This window comes from Hippocampus zosterae, chromosome 2 (genome assembly GCF_025434085.1).
Source record: "Hippocampus zosterae strain Florida chromosome 2, ASM2543408v3, whole genome shotgun sequence".
NCBI lineage: Eukaryota > Metazoa > Chordata > Actinopteri > Syngnathiformes > Syngnathidae > Hippocampus > Hippocampus zosterae.
The window spans coordinates 5168970-5194531 of record NC_067452.1 but is presented as its reverse complement, the minus strand read 5'-3'; the positions used below and the strand labels follow the sequence as shown (position 1 = coordinate 5194531).

General features: G+C 42.8%; 1 protein-coding gene across 1 annotated transcript; it reads right to left on the bottom strand.

Moving 5' to 3' along the window:
* Positions 1–529: 529 nt before the first annotated feature.
* On the bottom strand, positions 530–23407 carry LOC127596364 (sodium- and chloride-dependent GABA transporter 2-like). Its single transcript, XM_052058761.1, has 17 exons — positions 23190–23407; positions 22402–22491; positions 14749–14989; positions 14469–14603; positions 5539–5679; positions 5367–5457; positions 5161–5293; positions 4871–5005; positions 4608–4711; positions 3034–3158; positions 2620–2732; positions 2365–2502; positions 2130–2232; positions 1145–1245; positions 875–1045; positions 741–784; positions 530–659 (listed from the first exon to the last, which is right to left on the bottom strand). Exons 3-17 carry the CDS (start codon positions 14966–14968, stop codon positions 635–637), a joined length of 1779 nt encoding a protein of 592 aa, XP_051914721.1. The 5' UTR covers positions 14969–14989; positions 22402–22491; positions 23190–23407; the 3' UTR covers positions 530–634.
* Positions 23408–25562: the final 2155 nt, after the last annotated feature.

The window sequence follows — 25562 nt, the reverse complement described above, 5'->3', positions numbered from 1 at the left end:
GACTGGTGATGAATGACGTCGGGCATTTGTCAGCAGCAAAATGTCCAACTTCATCACCAAATTTGTAGAAATGAACCCAAAGAACTCATAAACAATGTATGCATCAGACAACAAAGTGGATACAGGAAAGTGGTTAAGATTGCACGAGTGTCTGTGTCTAATGTGTTGTCTTGTATTATTTTGTCATTTTATGTTAACTTTTCTTTTGATGGCGGCGCGGGCACCCGCAGCAGCTCCTCTTGTTGTATATTGTCTTGAGAGGGTAGAAATTTCATCTGTGTACATTTGCCAATGAAGTTGTACTTGATACTTCTTCATGTGAAGATGCTATAAAGGTAAAGAAAAGACGATATGTTTCATTCTCATGTCCCAACACCACTGACCTGCTTCTCAGCTGCTGAATTTTCAGCGAGTATGGCAATAACTGCATTGTGCTATGTAGGTCATACCTGTGCAAGAGTCTTACCCATTCGGGCAAATAACATATGTGCTAACATTCTCCCATTCCCCCATAACAAGAAACGCAAACGGCTTTGAAGAAGTTTCATTGTTGATTCTCAACTAATCAATCGCCAGACCGCACCCACTTTAATCATACTGTATCTGCATGGCTTCAGCGCATCAGGATCCGCCGCTATGCCACGTGATCCTCAACGATGTGGCCAATTACTTCTCTTGGCTTCTCGCTGAAGGGACAAGCAAGGCTGTAGGTGGCGGAGTTGTCGGGTTGGTGCTGGAAGGGTTGCGACGAGTTTGTGGTGGGTTTGCACAGCCTGTGGAAGCGCTATGGGGTGGCGGAAGCACACAAAAGTTAAATATGCGTCAAGAACATTTGGGCCCAAGGAGCACAAGCTACCGAAGGACCAGTTAGAACCTGTGTGAGGGTGCCAGGCGTAATGGCGAGTGCATAGATGGCCCAGATGGGGAGCAGAGACACAGAGGACAGGGTGAGGAGCCAGCCGAGTGCTGTTGCCCAACCTGGGGCGACCAAGCCTTTGCCCAAGCTCAACGGAGCCCAACAGACCAAAGAGAACAGGAAGGTAGCCTACATGTCACACAACAGAAGATTTGACATCAATGAATAAAGGGGAACAAATACCTTCAAAAGATGGATGGACATTATGATTCAACGCAGGTCACTTACAGTGCACACGGCTGGCGTCAAGTATTTCCAGCACAGCTTGAAGAGAAGCAGGGGTTTGTGGCCGGTCATGTCCTTGATGTTTGAACAAAAGCGCTCGGCACCTGGGTGCAAAAAAAAAAAAAAAAGAGGAGTGTTTGTGGTGTAGAGATTAGTTGCATTATATTTTAACACTATCATGAGTGGGAAGAGTTGTGTACTTGTGTGTGAAATTAAAAGCAAGACATGTATTTTCTGTAATTCAAGAAAGCACTGAGCTCTGGCTAGTGATGAACCACCCCCGCTGAGTGACATAACGCCACAACTTTTTTTGTTCTCCTCACACGGCCCCAAGTTGAAGCTCCCCTGACAGTGAGAAATTCACCAGACGTTTTATTGTTGTGACTTTCACAGTCAAATAAGTAGCAAACAACGTCATGGAGGTAAAATTGCGATGGAATTCCCCCTCAAACTTTTTCCGCTCAACGCCAGGACTACGTTCACCTACTGCTGAGAGCGTTGGGGGGAAAAAAAGCATACACTCCTAACATTGCTCTTAATCAGTATCCCCTGCTAGGGCACTTCTCTTTTAATTTCAGCCCGAACTGACATAGCAGAGCATGTTCTTGCACATTTGGTATCTAAATGATTGATTCCATCATGTCAGAATTGTTTTAAAAAAAATGTTCCCTGGGGCCACTAGACTGTGAAGGCGAGGGGGCGAGTGCAAGGGGCTGATTGAAGGTCCGGAGGAGACAGACAAGAGCCTGGCTTTGAGCCAGTCTCCTCGCACCAGAGGGGAAGCTATGGCCATGTTCGGTCTACTGACTCTTGAGTGGAATGTCCATGGAAGGGAGGAAGTGGAAAGCTCGAGTGTGTGAATAATTTAATCGCAAAAACTGTTTTGATGTCATTCTGCTCCCTGCTCTGCCACGCGTTTTAGGTTGAATTTTCAACAATCCGGACTTAAAACGCATGAGCGCACAAAACATGTGACTGTGTTTCCTACCGTAGATCCAGCCAATTGCAATAGACTGGAAGATGGAGAGAAGCAGTAGGCTGGCTCCACTGCAGGAGAAATGATCATATATCTGGAACACATACAGACCACCCTGCATCGCCGGCAGGAAGACAAAGACACATGCACGCACGCACACACACACACACACAAAGTGGACTACTCAATATCATGAAATTTAAAGTGCCAGGTTATGTTCAACGCGTTCACACAGAGGTCATGTTACCGGTGTCACCATAGTCAGCCCGATCAAGAAGCATACGAGGCAGATAAAGAGCAGCAGCAACTCTCTGCGGTAGCCACGTCTGATCAGATGGGGGTACAAGTCGGTCACAGATGTCATCAGCGCCTCCAGACTCACAAACTACACCCCAGAAAGAAGATTTCAGACAATATTTTGCTGAAGGAGCTTCACATAACATGCCTGTATATCATAGAGCGTGTTCGCGTGTGTGAGTGTGTGTGTGTGTGCGCCACCCACTTGTGTGTCCAGCCCCAGCATGATGATCATAAGGAAGAAGCAGATGGCCCAGAGTTGGGGAAGAGGCATCATGGCTACAGCTCTGGGGAAAGCGATGAAGGCCAGGCCGGGCCCTGTGATGACACAAATAACGAGAACATATCGAACTTTAAAATAAATCTAAAGCTGCAACGAGTCATGAGTCGATTCTCTGAAGGTGACTGAAATGAGGTCTGCTGAGGTGCACTAACGGCTCATGTGATATGCAGCTGTGAGATATGATGAGAGTTCCGACTGTGAAAATCGTTTCCTTTGGGGCAAACGGACCTTTGTTCTACTCACTAAACATAAAGCAGAACGAAAAGTATCCCACTAGGGGGAACTAGTGTGGTAACAAGATACTTGGTTAATTTGTATTTGATGTCCTGCTTTCACCTGACTGAGCCACAGTGGCGATGTCCACGCCTTGCTCCTCCGCCATGAAGCCAAGCACTGAGAAGATAGCGAACCCTGCCAGGAAACTGGTGGCACTGTTCAAGAGGCACAGAAGGAACGAGTCCCTGCACACAGCCACATGCACACGCAATGAAGGAAATCTTGGATGTCAACTTTTAACACAAACCAGAGTACAGCAGGGGTGATGCTTACGCCGATCGCGAGCGACCGGTAGCTCGCGGAATGGTCCCAAGTTGATCGCGAGGGGTGTAGAGGAAAAAAAACGCCAAACATTTGTATGTCTCTGCATGTTAGTAATATACTGTTTGTTTTGATGCACACGGCACCCGAACAATCCTATCAGTCTCACTTTCCCAAAAAGTATTTAAAAAATAAACTAAAGTAAACCAGGTCACCTTTAACGTATGGTGGAATGTGACGGAAGTTGTTCGCGCTCAGCAGTCTGCAATTGCAGCTTGTGATCGTAGCTGTTGCACTATATCTGTTATCATTATCTTTATCCTTATTCAGAATTTGTTTTGTGTACAATTCACCAAGGGCACGGGCAAAGAATGGCAATTTGGGTCGGGAGAATAATTTTAAAACGGTACGTGTGAGCTTTGATAGTAGTTAGCAGGCTGTAGAAGTGCATCGCATGCATCCGCGTCAGGTCTTCCACTCAGGTCGGCAGGAAATCCTTTTCGCAAACTCCCAAACTCTTGTGTCGACTTTATTTTCCTATTTCACAGCCATCAATGGCCCTGATGGCTGTTGCTAATCAGGGCAAATGCGTGCCGATACACGCGTGCGTGGTAACAGGTCGATCGTATATTGGAGGTTGGTTGATCAAAAAGTAGATTTTAGGTCCAAGAATTTTGAGCACCCCGAGAGTAGAGTGTTCCCTTACTACTTTACGGTTTAGTTATTAAGGATTCACTCCATCACAGATTTTTGTGACCGTTGGTTCATCTACTGAAGTAAAAAAATGTAGATATACTGTATACATTTTTAATGGGGAATTGTTTTACAAAAACCGAGACCATGGATATGAGCACATTTCACGCAAAATCACGTTCCCGCATTGTGGGTGCGTGGTGAAATACGCTCCCGAGCGCGCTGCGTCATCAGACCTTTCCGAAACTCAGAAAGTTGCTGAAATGTGCCGTTTAGTTGTTCGCAGTGCCCCAAGGCAGGCAATGCTGTACAAGGAGAGTAAAGAGTTGCGCTCATCAATGAATTTCATTGAAGTCCCACCGTGGAATGTATCATTCGCGAAAAGTGAGGGAGCACTGTACACTGTATATTTAAGTGTACTTGGCGACAGTATCTACTGAGTTGGTGGCCTTGCATTGTAGTCTAGTTGTGAAAAGAAGCCCAAAGCTAAGAGTGCTTGGCTGTTTTTGAGCATGACTGAGTGAAGTGTAGGAAATTGGGTAGCTGAGACTTGTCTTCAAGGTGTGGCTGTCTCCAAACGTGTTTCCCCGGGCCATTCCTTTCATTCTGACCATTAGCTTCTACCATTTCATTTTATGGTCTCGAAATGACTGGCTGATTTGTATGACAAAGTGTCTCACTTGTAACAATTGTTGTTGTATTTGTTGTAACTGCCAAGGGCTGTGAGACTCCCCAAACAGATTCCATAAGAGAAAAATATCTGGGTACCTGCATCCATCCATACCTACAAAGAGGGGAGAGAGTCAAGATAAGGCACTCGGTACAAGTGCATCCTGCCGATGTATCATTTGATAGAATCTGCAGTTGAAGTTTTTGAAATCTGGACCACGGGGTGATACAAGACCTAAAGTTCAAAATTATGGCCGCGATTGTCTGTCTCGACCTGTGGGTCACCCAAGCGAGTGTGGTTTGGTTTGAGGTAGTAGATGATTCCCTGGGCTGCTCCGGGTAAAGTGGCACCACGCACCAGCAGCACAAAGAGCATAACATATGGAAAGGTTGCGGTGAAATACACCACCTAGAAAGTACACAGTGCAAAGGAATTGGCAACAATGAGCATTGAAAGCAACAAGAAAAACTCTGCAAAATGAGGTGGAACCGGTCGGACAAGTCTCAGGGAATACCTGCTGCTATTAAATACATTTCGGGCAAGTGAAGGCATTTTATACTCACCTTTCCTGTGGATTTAATGCCCTTCCACACGCAGAAATAACAGACGAGCCACACTAGAGCAAGACACAATGCCAATTTCCAGCTTATAGGACCAAGCTTGTCTAAACTATCAGAGAGGTGGAGCACTTCTCGCCTGCAACATACAGTATACAGACAGTTATTCCAATTTAAAAAAATAAAATAAAAATAACTGAGGAGACACTCACTCCCAAAACTCCATAATAGGGGAAGTGGCGTTGGCAGGCAGGCTGCTCACATTGGATGTCTGCTTGTGGTGATCAAACATGAAACAAGCATCTGGAGGGAAGCAGACAAATACACATTCAACATCACACAGCTTTCAATGTCAAATTGCGTGCGGCTACCTCACTGACTGACCAGTGTTCCAAGAGTTGTTACAGTGTGACCAGGGCAGTGTAGACTGAAAACTGAAGGACAGATAGAGCAGAGCCCAAGCCAGTATGGCAATGTAGTACACACATCCATGCAGGATCATGATCTGGCTGGCATAACCCAGACCTGCAGACAGACAAGGAAAAAAGCATCTTATTGGGATGTGGTGAGCGATGGTGAACCACAACTATAAAACCCAATTCAAATGAAGATGGGACGTAAATAAAAACAGAATACAATGATTTGCAAATCCTTTCAAAACTATATTCAATTGAATGCTCTGCAAAAACAAAATACTGTAGTTAAGGTTCAAACTGCTAAACATTATTGTTTTGGGGAATTATAGATTTATTTTGAAATTGATGCAGCTCGTTCCAAAAAAGCTGGGACATAGGACAAGGGCATGTTTACCACTGTGTTACATCACCTTTCCTTTTTATAACACTCAATATCTGGTTTGGAACTAAGGACACAAATTGTTGAAGCTTCATCCGGGGAATTCTTTTGCATTCTAGCTTGATTTACAACTTCAGTTGCTCAACAGTCTGGGTGCTTCATTGCAAAATTTGGCACTCCATTCGTTTTCAACGGGAGACAGGACTGGACTGTTGGCAGGACAATCACAAAGACAATTCTTTTAGTACTAATGGTAGGCACGTGCTTAGCTCCGCCCCTTGCATTTTTGAGCCAGCTTCCTCAATCGCTGACTGACCTCATATCTGCTCGATGAATTTTGGTGATGGAGAGGGAACGCTTATTTATTTCATCCGCAGTGACATGTGTAATTATAAATGCTTTTAAGTACTGTTGTAAAGCACACCCGCAGCGGCTGCTCTTGTTTTGTGTTGAGAGGGAAGAAATTTCATCCGTGCTGTGTTTTACAGCACATTTGACAATAAAGTTTATCCAATCCAATATGCTTATACCTGGCTGCGTCTTGAACTATCAAGGGATGCCTAGCTACAAACTCAAGACACTTGTTTTCTGTGTATGTGAAAGTGTGTGGATCATTTTTGGATTGCTCGTGCCATGTAATGGGTAGATGCTTGTGTTTGAAAATTTGAGTAATAGTTTGTAATTGTATATTCACCATTTGTGGCTCTTCTACAAAAGCTGACAAAGGTCAAGAAGAATGACAGAGGCGGAAGCACATTGCTATTTTACGCAATTACAGTCAATGGTCTTTCTGATCACATGAACAAACTTCTCGTTTTGCAAATTCAGTGCTTGGCGGGTTTTTCCAAAATACAGTATTCATAAAAAGAAAAAAAAAATACAGCCACATGGGCATTCGTGTTGTGGAAAGACGTGTTGTTACATGTTGATGCGCGCAAGAGAAAGTTTCCCTTCACGTTTGTCTCTTTGCGATTGGCAGGCAACCAGTTCAGGGTGTCCCTCAAGCAGCCGAAGACAGCTGGGATAAGCTCCAGCACACCCGCGGCCCTTGTGAGGATAAGCGGATGAGAAAATGGTTGGATTGCCCCCTACGCCCATCATGATCGACTTGGGACCAGTCCGTGGGCTATCGGTCGTGACATGAATATTAAAAATAATTTGTGATAAATACTCTTCAGCTCACAGAGATAATTTAAAGAGAATTGACAGATAGTTGTAACTGATTTCAAAAGTAAGACAAAATGATCAAAATTACACGATTCACTGGCTTTACATGAAGACTTTTTTCCCGTTCCAATTGAGATCATTCTGACTGAAGTAACCCTTCAGTAACCCTGTTCATCAGAGCCGAAAAGTAGTAGCTCCTTTTACATCACTGTAACATGCAGATCAATGTAAACATCACGTGATATATCAAGATATAGTTCATTCATCTATTGAGCACAGTAGTTCCGATTGTTTTAACACTTATTGAAGCAACGGTTTCATAAAAAGAAATTTAAAATGGCTTGAAACGAGTTTTCCCATCACAGCAAACCTCAGGTAATCACCATTATCAAGTGTGTAAACGACGACATCACTACGCTTAAACTGTATGTCAAGAAATAGCATTTGCAAACTGAACAGAGCCGAGCGAACCAGTTAAAAATCGTGTTTAGTGGCAGGCTCCCATGAGACGGGTTTGGAATGACATACGAAGGGGTAGAGGAAAAAAAATAGTGACAGGAGCCGTAGGCCAAACAAGCACTCGCAAGTGGCACGCTCTCTGATGATTTAACTTTTAAAATATTTGGGACTATCACAATTTGTGATGGTATAAGTTAGCGTTCACTCAGTGATTCTGTAACTTTTTTGGCAGCTCTGCATTTTGCCACATCAATGTTGGCCCACTCACAATTTAGCATTGTATATACGTAGCAGTGTACCAGTAATAGGTGTCAATCTGTGGAATAATTTTGAAACAGACCTGAAAATGAGTAAATCGCTTGACGAGTTCAAAAACAAATTCAAAAGATTAGTACAAAAAAGATAAGATAAGATAAGATAAGATATCCTTTATTTGTCCCACACTGGGGAAATTTACAGCCTCCAGCAGCAAGAATGTGGGAAGAAAGAAGAAAAAACAAACAAACACCGTTCAATTAGGTGCAATATAAATACAAAATGGATAAATCGTAGTGCTATTTACAATTGTTTTTCACATCGCACACATCACATAATTTAATTATTATTATTATTATTGTTGTTCAGCAGCCTGACAGCAGTCGGTAGGAACGAGCGTCGGTATCTCTCCTTCTTGCAGCGCGGGTGTAACAGTCTCTGGCTGAAGGAGCTACCAAGTGCTGTCAGGGCGGGCTGGAGGGGGTGGGAGGGACTGTTCATCATAGCTTTTAGCTTAGTTAGCATCCTTCTGTTGCCCACCTTCCCCAGAGTGTCAAGGGAGCAGCCCAGGACAGAACTGGCCTACACAAATCAGAGTTAAGCTGATAAATTTGATATATTTATAAAATACTAGCTGGTTCGCCGCCCTCTGGGCGGCTCATCAGCTAGTTCCTGCGGAAGGCTGGTAAGGTGGGCCTTCGGCCCACAAAAGTGTTGTTGCTTGCTTGGTTCAACTTTTTGTTCATCTTCATTGCTTATTGCGAAAATAAAGAGATGTTTAGCTCTACTAAATAACTAACAATTTCATTGCAATGCTTGTGGGTAGACAACATTTTTTCGCTAAGATGCCCGCACGATCGTAGTGAGCCACTGCCTGAGCGGCGCAGTGGAGGCGCGCAGCGGCGCGGTGAAGTAGGTACGTTTTGAAAAGGGACAGACAGAAGGACAGACCGCGTGCGGGACGACGCGCAATATATATAGAGATAGTAATACGTCAGAATTACATATACAGTAAAAAAAAAAAATCCTCGTCTCACCCCCCCTCGGGTGGTGTCCGTCCCTCATTCAGCTCGGGTCCTCCACCAGAGGCCAGGAAGCTTGAGGGTTCTGCGCAGTATCCTTGCAGTTCCCAGCACTGCACATTTCTGGACTGAGATGTCCGATGTTGTTCCCGGGATCTGTTGGAACCACTCATCTAGTTTGGGGGTCACTGCCCTGAGTGCTCCAACCACCACAGGCACGACTGTCACCTTTACCTTCCAGGTTCTCTCCAGCTCGTCTCTGAGCCCGTGATATTTCTCGAGTTTCTCGTGTTCCTTCTTTCTGATGTTTCCATCACTTGGGACCGCTACATCCACTACAAAGGCTTTCCTCTGCCCTTTATCTATGATCACGATATCTGGTTGGTTCGCCATTACCATCTTGTCAGTCTGGATTTGGAAGTCCCACAGGATCTTCGCTCTGTCATTCTCCACCACCTTCGGAGGTGTTTCCCATTTTGACCTTGGGGTTTTCAGTCCATACTCTGCACAGATGTTTCGGTAGACTATGCCAGCCACCTGGTTATGGCGTTCCAGGTAGGCTTTCCCTGCCAGCATCTTACACCCTGCAGTCAACTGCAGTTGTGTTGGATCGTCTCAGGTGCCTCTTTGCACAACCTACACCTTGGGTCTTGTCTGGTGTGGTATATCTGGGCCTCAATGGCTCTGGTGCTCAGGGCCTGCTCCTGAGCAGCCAGGATGAGTGCCTCTGTGCTGTCCTTCAGGCCAGCCCTCTCTAGCCACTGATGGTCTTATTCTTGCCATTGAGCTGGCCAAGACATAGCCTGTCTTGGTGATTACTTGGCTTAGGGGGTTCAGTCCTATGCAGAACAGCAGTGGGGAGAGTGCATATCCTTGGTATATGCCACATTTGATGGACACTTGTGTAAGTGGCTTGCCATTGGCTTCAAGTGTGGTTTTCCACATCCTCATCGAGTTCGCAACGAAGGCTCTTAGGGTCCTGTTCACCTGTACAACTCCAAGCATTCAGTGATCCATGTATGTGGCATCCAGTCATAGGCTTTCTTGTAATCAATTCAGGCTGTGCACAGGTTGGTACGTCGGGACCTGCAGTCTTGTCAACCAGGAGCTGATATTTGGCTCCTCTGGTATCCCTACCAATGCCCTTCTGTGCTTCGCTCATGTATTGATCCATGTGTCCACTTATCTTAGCCGCAATGATGCCTGACATGAGCTTCCATGTTGAGGAGAGACAGGTTATTGGCCGATAGTTGGATGGGATTGCGCCCTTTGAGGGATCCTTCATGATCAGGATCGTTCGCCCTTCGGTTAGCCATCCTGGGTGAGTCCCATCCCTCAGCAACTGGTTCATTTGTGCTGCTAGGCGCTCATGGAGTGCTGTGAGTTTCTTTAGCCAGTAAGTGTGGACCATGTCCGGGCCTGGTGCTGTCCAGTTCTTCATATCTGAGACTCTTTCCTGTATGTCTGCCACTGTTATGGTAACTGGGTTCTGTTCAGGGAGGTTGCTCTGCTCCTCTCTCAGGGTCACCAGCCATTGTGCACTGCTGTTATGTGCAACCTCCTTCTCCCATATGCCTTTCCAGTACATGAATGAGGGACGGACACCACCCGAGGGGGGGTGAGACGAGGAATTTATTATATACAGTATATATAAAAATAATTTAACACAGTACACATAAGGATAAAAGCATTTGATGATATGTTGATTTCTTTCTTTTGTATTGAAAGAGGATCAATTCATGTTACTACATAACAAGGGGTAGGACAAGATAAGTTTCTTACTCCTTCCTACTCCTTTGAACATAAAATTGTGATGATGACTGTTTTTTCTTTTAATTTTTACAGTTTTTGCTTGCCTTCACTTCTGTCAATTTGTTGTTGGACTGTGTGTTTTATATGTTCAATAAACTAACAAAGAAGCATTTCCATAGGTTTATTTGAAGGGCAAAATACACATTTTACATTGTAAACAGCGATGTGAAACCACTTATTTCGAGACTTGCTATAAACAGGAAGGGGCTTGGAGCTGATCCCTGATGCAGGCTCACATCCACATATAACTCCCTGTCGCACCTACAGCACACCCCACCACTGTTCTGCTGCCCTCATACATGTCCTGTCCTATTTTAACATAACTCTCTGCCACTCCAGACTTCCTCACGCAGTGCCACAGTTATTCTATGGTAGGGCTGGGGCTATATCTTGTTCTCGTATCATCATTGACATATGAACATTCAAGATATTAATCTTGAAAATTAGGATAAAGGTAGTCATGTGGTGCATACACAGCTTCAGGTTAACCAGTATTATACAGTATATATATTATATATATTACTTCCTTTTAAGTTTGGCATTGATTGGCAGCTAAAACCAGCAAATAATCAGCTAGAACAAACAGTTATATTACTATATTTTATAAGTATATTAAATTTATCTATTTTAATTCTGATTCATGTAGTTTTTTTGTACTAATCTTTTGAATTTATCTTTGAACTCCTCCAACGATTTGCTCATTTGCCTAAATTGCCCAAAGTAATGCGAGATCTCGCAAAGTATTTAAATTGTGTTACATAAAGTCATTATTGTAAGAATATCAACAGTACAGGTAGAGTACGGTAGATAGAAATGCTAGCTTCACTTTCCCCGCCAAGATAGTTTCTCACTGTATTTGGAGGTCTGCATGACCAATTACTACTACGATGACCACTACTACGATTAATAATAATAATACAATTGATGTAATGCTTTTCTTACTACTCAAAAGAATCAAACGGTTTACACTACGATAGCGTATTTACAAAAAAGAAATTTAACAGTGGTTAAAGTGAGCGTGTCGGAGCCAGTGTCCATTTTGCTCTTGTTACGCTGATTAAGTTACAGTGTGTGGCCCACCATGTCGCTTTTCATGCGCGTAATGTCCACCTGAGCGACATTTCTTGATCGCAAGAAGTGCTCCAAGTCCTCCTCCATGATTCTCTCCTCCCCGAGGTAGTGTTGTCTCTCAAATGAGCCACGCACGAGAGTCAACATTTGCCAAACTGACCCGGAAGTAGATCAACGCGCATGAAAAAAAGAAGATTGCGAGATCTTGCGAGAATTTGTATTGATTTGAGAATTATGTAGGCATTGAGCCACATTATTTTCCTTGAAAAACCATCAATAGCTCCATTGATACAAATTCCAAATGGTTTCAGTTTGTCATAGGAGTCCATTTGCCATATAAAATTTGGCCCTTTGGAGAAGTAGTTTCGTCGTCTCAGATGTCTTGCTTGCCTTAACGGCACTCCTCTCGGATCCATCTATTTCAGGACCAGACGAACGTCCTCTTTCCTGTCAAGAAGTCCATATTCTCTGCATTTACTGTACATCCACCTGTAACCGTGTAGTTGTCCGGAATGCTGCAATTGGTTGCGAATGAAGTCAACCAGGACTCCCAAGTCATTGAACGTTTTCCGACGAAATAGTCCTCTTTGGTTCAGCACTCGCTTCAAATGTCTTTCGTTTATTTGGAAACCGTACTTAACATCAAGAACAGATTTAATGTCTTTGTATTTCAAGGCAATTTCAAAGTAATATTCTATTAAACTCACGAATGGTTGAACATGCTCCATAACTGTTGTTTGCGGTTACACGTACGATGACCCGGAAGCACGTACGATGACCCGGAAGCACGTCAACAAGCATTAAAAATAAACAAATAAAGAAGCATTAAAAATAAATAAATAAAGATTGCGAGATCTCGCAATACCTTGGAAGATTTTGCGAGATCTCGCAATACCTTGGAAGACTTTGCGAGATCTCGCATTCTTTGCGAGATCTCGCAATACTTTGGAATACTTTGCGAGATCTCGCAAAGTCTTTTTTTTCCCCTTCTATGTCCCCTTAGGGGCTCCGTAGGTCATTGAAGGCAGAGGGATAAAAAATAACTTTCCTGGGCAACTTGAGCTTTTCCACGATGATTACATTTTTTGCTCATTTTCCAAGAGTGCAAAACTGGTCAATCATTCTCCAGGTTTTCCAGGACGTGTGGGAACCATCCTGTTGAATCATTCTATAAAAGTGCGATCAAAATTCATAAAAAGTGAAGAACAACAACAATATCATCACCGTCTTATTCTTGCCAACTACACCTTCCTAACTTTTATCATTTGATTCATCATGCAACTGTTGTTTGCTTTTAAAGTTATTGATGGCGCGGCTCCTTCTCTGTGAGGCGTTGTTGTGTTGACATTGGAAAAAACTGTTTGAGTCACATGTGATCGCACTCACCAAATTATCATGTCATTTGGAATAATTTACCAAGAGAGATTCTTGCCTTTTTTTTAAAAATCCTGGACTTAAATTATCCTCGGAAGAGGATAGTTCGAGCGTGGTTTTTTTTTCCCCCTCTCCCTACCCAGCGTTTTTCCATTCTGAATTCTGACTGTAATTTCCCCATTGTGGGACAAATAAAGGATATCTTATCTTAATCTGACAAAGAACTGGCTGTTATTTTAACAAAATTGAAAATTGGACACATTTTGCAATGAGTGAGATTAAAGTCAGGGATAATGTATATTTGAAAGTGCATGTTTTGCACAATGATAGGGAGGATGAGGGAGGGAGTTGGAAATGACAATGTGAGATAGAGTGTCTCTGGGTGTCCAAATGTGCACAGTGAAAAATAATGGTTTTAGAGTCAATAGTCTGACATAAATTGTTTGTTATGTAGTTTTATGATAACTCAACTAGTGACACATGTTTAGTGAGGCAGCCTCACCTCAGCCCTCGTCTATGACCAGTGCATTACTGGTGTCCATCATTACCAAAAAAGTGGGGGCACACATGACACAAAAAAAGAATAACTTTTCATTTAAAAACAAAAACTCTCTCTCTCTCTCTCTCCCTCTCTCTCACACTCTCTCTCTCTCTCTCTCTCACTCTATCTATCTCTATCTCATTGGGTCCTATTTTTGTTCCAAGTGCAGGTCAAGCACAAAGTGCAGTCTCAATGCGCACATGGTGTGGAGCGTTTGTTTCTTTTGGTATTTTGCAGGACTATGCACAGGTAGAATCGAGCATAATGGGTCATTTGCACCTTGGTGCGCCATCGTAGGATGTAAGTACCATATTTTCACCACCATAAGACGCACAAAAAAGTCTTAAATTTTTGGACAAGGTGCCACTCACTCTCGACAGCCCGGTGAACCATGCTGTAGACAAGAAGGGGACCAGCAAGGTCGCGATTTTTAAGCCGAAAGAAAAGATTGCAGCCAGAGACAGTGAAGTTGCAAGCGGTGTGGGAGCGATGGCAAACACAGCTTTACTAAGACTGGGAGGCTGCTTGGGCTGCTGTTTTTCCATGCCAGCGTCCAATAATATAATGTGCTCCTTGTGTATGTGTGAAATACAGAAATGGCACTCATAACTGACACTATGCCTTTCAATGTGGTGCGTTGTATGGTTGTGAAAATATGGCAATCTTTTCCCGGCCAATCCTAGCAGGACTGTACATTTGCATCACAATTAGGACTGCGAGATGATGTCGTCGGACATGTATAAGGCGTGGGCAATTGGAGATGGCCTTGCACTCCCGATTGTGCGTCTGTGTCAGATAAATATAAAGTACAAAATTACCTCCAAATATTGGGCACATGGTTCTCCAGGCACTGACCCCGCCTAGGCTTGTGTACTGGCCCAGCGAAGTCTCCAGGAGGAACAGGGGAACACCGCACAGCACCAGGAACAAAAGGTAAGGTACAAAGAACACACCTGGACACACCAATAACACAATAAACCCAATGAAAGCTATCAAAGCATTTGCGACAAAGAGCTAAGGCAAGATGGGTGAGCAGAAGAAGCTAATTTACTTTCTACACCTCTTCACTCCTGCATCATTTCCCAGCATTTATTTTACCTCCTCCATTCTTGTAGCACAAGTAAGGGAACCTCCACACGTTGCCCAAGCCAATGATCTGGCCTGCCACGGCCAGAAGGAACTCAGTCTTGCTGGCCCATTGGCCCCTGGCATGCAGGCCAACTTTGTTGATTTCTGTTGTTGTCTGGCTCGGGGTTCTTCCTTTTTGAACGTTATCCAGCAATACCTCCCCTTCCCGTGGCAGCGACTGGGACGTCATCGCTGGTTATATACACAGCCCCTTGAAAGAAAAAAAAACCCAAAAGGTTTTGTGCTTTAACTACATGTAGCTGGGTATTTTGCAAACAGGAACTATTTGTCTGCAGTTTGTCCTGTGATCCCCAGAGTTTCTTTTTTCATTAAAAAAAATGAAGGTTTCTGAAAATTCCGGTCAAAGTGGGGATTGACAGATACCTCATGAACCCCATTTGGTGTGGACAGTCGTAACCGGAGATTTACAGCATCACCCTGCTACAAAAATGCTCTGACTTTTCATGCGCATTTGTGTTTTCATGAGACACAACATGGATGCCCACAAAATTGTGTTGGTTATAATCATTCTCCAGGTGCTTTTTGCTTACTTATTTGTAAGCCAACCACGGCACCTCGCCGTAGAGCACAGGCGAAGGAGAACTGTAAGGTCGGCTCTTTACCACCACATGACCAGGAGTGGGCATGTCAGCAAATTTTGCTGCATCATCCCTCCATCTAAGTCCATCATGCAGCTCTGCCACAGACTTCACTTGTGCCCTCCAGCTTGTCCGCAAACTGTTTACATTCTTCCTTTTTTCTTTTTGGTCAGCCTCTCTGATGACTCTACTCTTGGCAGCACGACCGCATGCCAAGTGCGCTACCAGCTTCACACTCAGTCTGCATGGGAAATTACATTGCTTCCCCCCCCCACCAAAAAAAAAAGAATCACTGATTGATCATCTAGATCAGGGGTCACAAACGTGGTGTCTACGGACAAAGGAACGTTGTACAAATGATCATTTGAAAATATAAACTGTAGAGCAGCCATGTCCAAAGTCCGGCCCGCGGGCCAAATCCGGCCCGCGGTCGAATTTCATCCGGCCCTCGGCCCCCGTCATAAAATCAGTGCCGTCTGGCCCGCAGGTTGGGCGCAATGGAACACGTGTTGCATTGACTGAGGTCTCGTAGACTGGGGAGTGATGTTTCATAGAGTACTGCTTCCCTCTAGTGGCTAAATGAGTAATAGCATTCACTAAATGAGTAATAGTATTTAGACACTACAGGGCATCACTCACGAGTTAACAAGACATCACTCCGTGTTTATATTGACTGATATGTCATATTTCAAATGATCCTTGCAGTTGTGGATATGTGTATTGCTTGTTCATTTCCCTGTTGTTCGAGTCAAACGTTTTGTGACTATTGAAAAGTCATGGTGATACATTTTATGTTTCAAATCAATCAATTTGCACTCAGGAGACTTCTGTTTAAGAAAAAGTCAAGTGAATAAGCAGTTGCATGTGATATACCTGTTTCAAATGAACCAAAAGAAATTCTTAAGATTGTTGAAATTAAAATAAAAATGGAAATGTGAAACAGACTGGCTTACTAAAATTTGTTGAACAATATTGTTGTTCAATGTAAAGAATGTCAGCCAAGGTCGGCCCCCCGACATTTTACCACATAAAATCTGGCCCCCTTGGCAAAAAGTTTGGACACCCCTGCTGTAGAGATTTATAGAAATAAAGTGTTGCATATTTGAATTGATGTTTCACCATTTAGGTGAAAAGTTATGAACATGGCCACTGTCTTCATAGAAATGTACTCATGAATTACTGTCGATGACTAGAGCTGTCACTTATGAATCTTTTTAGAATAGATTATCTTATCAACTACTCGGGTAATTGCCCCCACCCTGTTTGGAGACAGGAATTTTGATGCCAACCAATTTGGTGGTCGGCTTAGCTGATTTTATTTATTTATTTATTTTAACGAGCCCAAATAATGACACAAAATAATAACCTGATTACTGGTAAATGCAATTTGAACACATGAATTATTTCAGATGAGTGTATCAAACTGGAAGCTCTTCACCGTAATCAGCAGCCAAGAAGAATAAAATGAATAAGGAGAAGAAGAAGCACAAGCAGGCGAGAGGACGAGAACAGACGGAAGGGAGTAGGTGTTCAGGCTACTTCGACTTTCGATTTAATCCTTGGCCACAATACGGAGCTGAAGTCAGGTTCAGGAAAGCCATTTTAAACTTGAAATTAACACTTTGGGGGGGTTTACAAGCAGGCAGCCACTATTTAAAGTGTTTGGCAAATAAGTGTATGTGAAATGTATGAGTTATGTGTGTATTTGGGCTGATACATTAAGTCATAGTGCACGCCACACAACAATTTAATCACATTTGATTTTCCATTAGTCGGACTATGACTTTTTTTTTTCTGACGGACTGACTGACGATTGCAGTATGGCTTGAAAAAAATTACAGACTGACGATGACGGACGGTACCCAGGCTGCTGACAGATGACGAATGACGGACCGGATATCCATCCATCCCTTCTCTACTGCTTATCCGCGGTCGAGTTGCGGGGGCAACAGTTTTGGTCAGGAGGCCAAGACTTCCCTCTCCCAAGTCACCTCTTCCAGCCCTCACAAGGCGTTCCTAGGCCAGCCGAGAGACATTTTCTCTCCAGCGTGTCCTGGTCATCCTCCCGGTGGGACATTCCCAGAACACCTCACCAGGTAGGTGTCCAGGAGGCATCAGATGCCCGAGCCACCTCATTTGGCTTCTCTAAACGTGGAGGAGAAGTGGCTCGACTCTGAGACCCTGCCCCTGATGACCAAGATTCTCACCTTATCTCTGACACCACAGCCTGGATGTGTTTTTGTTTTCATTTTGTTAAATGCCCACATCTAATTATTAATAGATTTATGTGGAAGAAGTTGAATAAAGTAAAACACTGTCCTGCCATTTGGAGTGTTCCATTAACCTGCCACGCATGTTTTTTTTCCCCACATGCATAGGGAAAACATGCAAACTCCACCCAGGAAGACCGGAGCCGGAATCGAACCCTGCATGTCTGAACTGTGAAGCCGACACGCCCAGCGGGCCACCATTTATTAATTTATTATTCGTTTATGTATTTATTTTATCTTATTTGATTTTATTTTCTCCCATTTATTCTTTATTTTCATCTTATTTTGTTTGACTTTAAGTCTGTCTAAATGAAAATTTTTCCTTAAGTCTTAACTCCAGTGTCATCTCATGGGAGACAACACGTGCGTCTGTTTTATCAACCCAAACCTCCTGCTATATTCATTCATGCTTACTGATGAACATTTTGAATGATGTAGTTTCAACATGACAGGCGAAATCCGACATGATTGCTTTCTGTCAACACGACTGCATGGGTTTGGATATGAATTTGAGATACAATGAAGCTCCTCTACAAAGAAACCTACATGTCCGAAAATACCCCCGAGTGTGAAAAAAGTCTTAATGCATTAACGCCATTCCCACTTTCCTGCCCCCGATACAACAAAAAGTATTTGTGATTGTTAGTTTCAGATGCAGCAAGAACGTTGCATTGCTAAAATGGCTGCAAAACGGACCTTTGGATGTCAAGTGGCTCAGACAAGAAAAGCTCTGACTCTGGAAGAGAGGGTAAAAGTGATCAAAATGAAAAATGGAGGAAGCTAAATAAAAGACATTATCCAAGAAATTCAAGTAAGTGAAAGTGAATGCTGATCTAAATTTCGCAATTTCTTTCCCTTTTTTCTTTCTACACAAACTATATGAAATGTCAATGTGTGCTCAGAGTGTGCTCATACTTATTCACTATTGGAATAAAAATAAAGAGTACACATACTGTATGTTTATGTTTGTGTGTGTGTGCGCGCACGCGTGTGTGTGTGTGTTTACATCTAAAATCAAATTTGCGACAGTGAAAAATCCCCTGATGTGAAAAATTTCTTGCGGCAAACATTATTTTGTTGTAGAGGAGTTTCACTGTACAAGACCTCTCAAGAGCAGAAGATGGCAGTAAACTGTGACAGGCCCTTTTCATCAGCTAAGGTCATGTGCTTCTCCGTAAACAAGAGCTGATACAGAACGTTACAGTTGGTGTGTCTGGAGACACCTGAAAAGATAAGAGAGACCCTTTGTTCAGAGATAAAGAAAAGAAACAACAAGGACACTGTTGTAGCCATGACTGGCAATTATTTTTTTTTGCACACAGAAGGCAAGTGCAAGATGCACTCATGATTGGTCTTTTCAAAACAAAACGGCCATCTCTCTTCTGTGAATGTGATCTACATAAATAAATGGCATAATGCCATTATTGCAAGCAAAGGATTTCAAACTAAATATTAAGTCTTATTTATTTGAATCTATTTCAGGTTGATCTGTTGCATGACTTTTGCGAAACTTTAATATTTAATTAAAATAATCTTGGTGTGGAGCAGATGAAGAAGCACATCTGGTGTAAACAATAAAAAAATAAAATGTTGATTTCTCATTTGTTGCCCTTTAATATAATATCCAAATTTGACTTAGCATTTCCATAGCCAGGGCGACTGGCTACATAACATTACCTTGGGCAACTGGTTAGCGCATCGGTCTCACGGTGCAAAGGTGCAGGGTTCAATTGTGGCTTGGGCTTTATTGTGTGGTGTTTGCATGTACTTGCTGTGCCTGCGGGGGTTTCTTCCCATATTACAAAAACATGCATAGCAGGTTAATGGAATACTCTAAATCAGGGGTGCTCAAACTTTTTGGATCAAAGATCTACTTTTCGATCAACTAACCTCCCGGGATCTACCCTTACTGGCACCCGCGCACGCACGCACGCACGCACGCACGCGCACACACACACACACACACACACACACACACTCACACCCTGATGAGAAACAGACTGAAACTGAGGCATGCGACACACTTTTGCAGCCTGTTAGCTATTGTAGCTCACACATACCGTTTTAAAGTGCTTCCCTGGGCCCTTCTAGATTCCTATTCTTTGCTCGTGCCTTCGGTGAATTGTACATGAAGCAAACTCTGAATGAGAATAATGTCGATAAAAGATAAGAGCGCAACAGTTCTGATCACAAGCTGCAATTGCAGACTGCTGAGAGCTAACAACTTCCGGTGACGTAATCACGCTCCACCGTAAATTCAAGATTTACCTGCTTTATTTTATTTTTAAAATGAGACTGATAAGATGATTAGGGGGCAGTGTACATTAACACAAAAATATATATTATTAACGTGTACAAAGACACACAAATGGTTGTTTGTTTTTTTTCTCCTCGACACTCCTTGGATCTACTTGGGACCTGTCTTAGATCTACCGGTAGATCAGGATCTACCTAATGGCCACACCTGCTCTAAATCATAGGTGTCAAAGTCAAGGCCCGAGAGCCAGATCTGTCCCGCCACATCATTTTATGTGGCCCGCGAAAGCAAATCAAACATGTCAAGTTCCATGATGCTTGCTAAAGTCTGAACCAAAATTTCAAATTGTCACTGTAATCCTTTTTGATTCACATGTAATTCCTTTTGATTTTAAAACGAGTTATCCATTGATTTGTTGTGCGCTGTGAATGTAATATATGGAGGTGATTAAACATATATGGCAGGGTTGGCGGCGGCCCGGTAGTCCAGTGGTTAGCACGTGGGCTTCACAGTGCAGAGGTACCGGGTTCGATTCCAGCTCCGGCCTCCCTGTGTGGAGTTTGCATGTTCTCCCCGGGCCTGCGTGGGTTTTCTCCGGGTGCTCCGGTTTCCTCCCACATTCCAAAAATATGCATGGCAGGCTGATTGAACTCTCTAAATTGTCCCTAGGTGTGAGTGTGAGCGCGAATGGTTGTTCGTCTCTGTGTGCCCTGCGATTGGCTGGCAACCGATTCAGGGTGTCCCCCGCCTACTGCCCGGAGACAGCTGGGATAGGCTCTAGCACCCCCCGCGACCCTAGTGAGGATCAAGCGGTTAGGAAGATGAATGAATGAATGAATGGCAGGGTTGGCCAACCAGTCAGAGACGAAGAGACAATTTTTTTACCGTGTTACTGCAAAGAGTCACATCATACCCTTCCTCGCGCACGCACGTGCACACACACGCATGCACGCACACACACAAACACTTTTTGTGCCAAAGATCGACTTTTGAAGTGACCAACTTCTCATGAACGATGCGCACGTGTAAGTATACACGCACTCATACACACGGGCGCGCTCTCTCGCACGCACGCAGGTGCCCACCAGTGAACTCGCTCACATATGCGCCCACACCACGATGAGCAACAGTCGGAACGGGCCGAAAATGAATGAAAGGTAAAAATACAAACAAACAAATCTTTTTTTCGCACCCATTTCCTCCTCCTACCCCTTGCAGTTGACTTGGGACCAGTTCACTGGTCGCAATTCTGATCGACGTATTGGGCACCCCTGCCTTAAAACCAGAGGTAACTCGCTGACTAGCTTAGCGCTTAGCGTCGTTGTTTGCGCATGAGCGGTGATGCAGTCATCTGATTGATGATAGGCTGACGGAGTACGTTCTGTGAAGTTAGTGCCTTGTTTGAATGGCATCGCCACTGCCGAGGCATTTTTTGACACTTGTCGTGTGAGAGGCCGGGAGCTACATGAAACCAGCCAAAGGGCCGCATGCGGCTCGCCAGCCGCGGGTTGGCCACCGCTGATATATGGTTTCCCAAAATTCATTACGGCCCTCCAAGGGAAACCATAACTACAATGTGGCCCGCGACAAAAATGAGTTTGACACCCCTGCTCTTAATTGTTCCTGGTGTGAATGTTCCTGAGTTCATGTGCCTTTATTTGCCAAGCTTTGGTCTTTTTGATTCTGTTCGAAGCTTTGACATAGAATGATTCAAAATGTCAGTTTCAGTTGAACAGGGACAACTCAATTTGCAATTTAAAACAACCACAATTACGGCCGCATAATATATATTCAATAATATTCAGTATATGTGAAAAAAAAGCACTTGGTCCCGTACTCACTAACCTAAATAAAACGGACGGGCAAACAAGCGCGTAACAGGTTCACCATCCTCTCTTCGAAACCAAACTGAAACGTAATGTACAGGGCCAAATCACGTGTTCCCATATCTGTCAACTTTAGCCATAGTTCATACGGATTTTGGGGTGAATCTTACGTATATGGCCGTATCGCACAAATCATACGGATTCTGAAAATGTCCTTCTTTTTTCCCCCATAACAGGTAGTTCCGTTTGCTTTTGCCCAGAATGGTGCTAATCTACTCGAATGCTTTAATTTCTAAAGTAATATGAATTGATGCTGTAACTTCGAGCCTATGGGCAACATTTGGAGTTGGTGAAAAAAGTAACGCGGGAATACAACTCTGAACACAGTAATGCCACTAAGTAGAATGATGATTAGACATTAACCAGACATTGTATTATGGAGATCTACAATAAATATCATTGAAAATTTCGTGGGTTTTTTTTTCTGCCGTTATTTTGACATATAAAATGCGTTGGTATGTTACAAGGATTTTTTGCTCTTTATAAGGATTTTTTTGGTAGTTTATACAGGTTGGCGCTCCGAAAAGTTGACTCATTTGACGTTACGCTTAATTAAGAACACCAAGAAAGCGAGATATAAATACGGATAAATGGACATTATTTTAGCTTACCTATGCGTGCACCATAGAGTTGGACACGGCAGGTTGGTTCCCCCGAGTCCTCGCAACCAAATGGTTTGCTCCAGTAGTGACGCGTGAACGCTGCCAGAAAGAAAAAACAGGACGTCACGCCCGCATTGAAAGACCTGAGCGGTTGTTTGTAAGTGATACTGCCAATTGTGAATTTTTTTTAGGCAGAAATGGAGCGATTACAATAACATTAATAGTTAGATCCAGCAACAGGTGGATTTTCTTCCCCTGAAACGTCATAGCTATATCAATTACAACCGAGGGTAAAACCGTATTCCGTAAGCTGTTACAGGTCAAACTTCAAAAACACACACGCACAAGCAAACAACAAAAAGGAAATATCTCAAAAACCTCATGTGCTACAAAAAAGTAAAGCAATTTATGAAATCAGCATGAAAATACTTTTACGACACATAAGGGTAATCTATAATTATTTATCATAAGGTACCTCACTGGACCAATAGGTTTGGCTGCAAACGTTTTGTGGAGAGTTCCAATGAGAAACTAATTCAAATTATCTTGCAATTTTAGAAAGAAAAATAGTAAACATAATTACACACACACACACACAACAAAGAGACAAATTAAAGTAATATTCTTTCCACTCTCATAATCAGTTATTGGCCAAGGGTAAATTCAATGAAATTCTTTTGAGATTTAGGGCGCACCCAGTACAATTAGAACTTTGGTAGTAAACCTAAATTCCAATGATCAACATCAAGTTCCCAATCAATTTATAGAAGAGAAGAATAAAGTTCACTTACACATACCTCTGTGCAGAAAAATATCCACAACAATCTCCAAAACACATTAACAAGTTTTGTCCAAAGTCCAGCAAAGTCTCCTGATAAGTCGTATAAGTCTAAGGTTTCCGGGATATAAAATGAAAGGTAAGTCTGTTCAACATCTGGTGTGTTGGTTTAGTGCAGTATTTCTCAAATAGTAGAGCTTGCCCCCCAGGGGGGACGCGAGACTGTCAAGGGGGGCGCGTTTGAACATGCTTTTTAATTTTTTTACTGTCCTATCTTAAAATAACGTGCAGCTGCAACTCCACTACGTTAGAGGGAAATGACGCTCTTATTGGCAGAGTTTGCGCAGGGAGCATTCTCATGGAGGAAATATGACGAGGCATCTGTAGCCCTTGGCTTCAATGTGACTGCAGTGGCAGATAAGGAAAGATCGATGTGCTTACTGTGTCTAAAAGTTTTGTTAGCGGACAGCATGAAGCCAAATAAATTAAGACGTCACTTAAAAACATTACACCCCAATCTCGCTGATAAGCTAATTAACATTTCATCATTATTCATTAATTTGATCATGAGGACGTGTTTGGCAAACACCAGCTAATAACAAAAGCAAAGTTTTCTTAAGTTGTTTGGACATGTATAATTTTCAAAACATGTTTGCTGGGTTTTCGTATATCCCAGCTGGATATGAAGTTGATGCCATAGCAACTTGTTCTTGTACAATGGAAATGAAATACATTTTTAGCTGTAGTAACACGTAATTTAGCAACTGTAGCAAACAGCACTTGTATGAAAAAATATACATTTGTCGCTGTTGAAATAATAATAATAATAATAATACATTTTATTTATAAGCGCATTTCAAGACACCCAAGGGCACTTTACAATAACAAAAAACAAAACAATACGGGATAATGACTTATATCAGCAAAAAAAGTACTTTGTAAATTTTTAGCTGTAGCAAAAAAGATGTAGATGCGGAAAACTTATTGATAGTTAAAACAAAGTTAACTATGTACCTGTTTCTACATTTAGAAACGACAATTTGTAGTCGAAGAAGTCATCAGTAGAAGTCACAAGTGTTTTTGCTGTTGCTGTACATACATCTGACTCTTGTCCCAAACATCTCACTAAGATAGGAGCTAAACCGTTTTGCAGATATTTAACTTCCCTGACTACGCCGCGTTACCATTAACCCTCAAACTACGTTGGCCCTGAAATGCAAATCACACACACACGCGCACAAACACACACACACACACACACACACACACACACACACACACACACGCACACACACAACACACCAAAAAATAAGCAAAAAAGAATAAGGAATCACAAACAAACAAACGAGAAAAAAGCATGCAACATTTTCCGACCGAAAATGGTTAATGGGTGAGGGAAGGACAAAGTAATGAGATTCATGGCTGAAGGACAATTTCACTGCTTTGGTAAGTCGAAAGGATACGATCACACTAGCCCCGCCCCTACCCCCTATCTGTCAGATCTTCTTCAGATTTACATTCCCTCTCGTTAACTCAGGTCCTCATCCTCCCTCCACCTCTCTGTACCCTCTGCCCGTCTCAACACAATGGGGTGCAGAGCCTTCAGCCGCTCTGCCCCCAAACTCTGGAACTCACTTCCACCCAAGATTCGTAATATTGACTCTCTTCCCACATTCAAAACCCAGCTCAAAACCCACCGATACAGACTTGCATATATAACATAAATCTATCTCTTCTTTTATTTATAATATTATCTGTGGTTTTATTGTTTGCTCTTGGTTGTAAAGTGTCATTGAGTGTTGTGAAAGGTGCTTGCAAAAAAATGTATTATTATTATTATTATTATTATTATTGTTATTACTAGGATCACGCCAAACACACTGGGCAGTCATCCCCGGACTGCAACAAGGAGGTCACCGCTAACAAAGTTAGAGTAAGTTGTTTTGTTCTGTCACAAAAGAAACTATGTTTTGCTGTAGCACTGGTGCAATGGATGAATGAGTGAATGTTGCAACGAGCTGGTCGTATTGTAAAAGTTTAGTTGGCCACGGAGATGCAGTCAGCGTGACAAGATACGAACACTAGTTAGCATTAGCTTCAATCTGTGAATCAGAAACGTCGTAAATCATTGCCTATGAAGAGTCACGGTTGGGAGCCGCCTCCCGTTCATGAGCAAAAATAATATTGCAACGTTCCTTCAAATATTTTCAAAATATGATTTTGGTCATACATATAGATGTGTACAGAAATTTGATCTGATGTGTTCTGACGGAGAGCTTTTCCGAGACTTACTTAGGTGGCTCACATTCGCCAGCCGCTGCCACTGTAAATATCTTTTTTTTCATGATGGAAGAATATGAAACATGAAATGGGTGAGTTTATTATAAATATA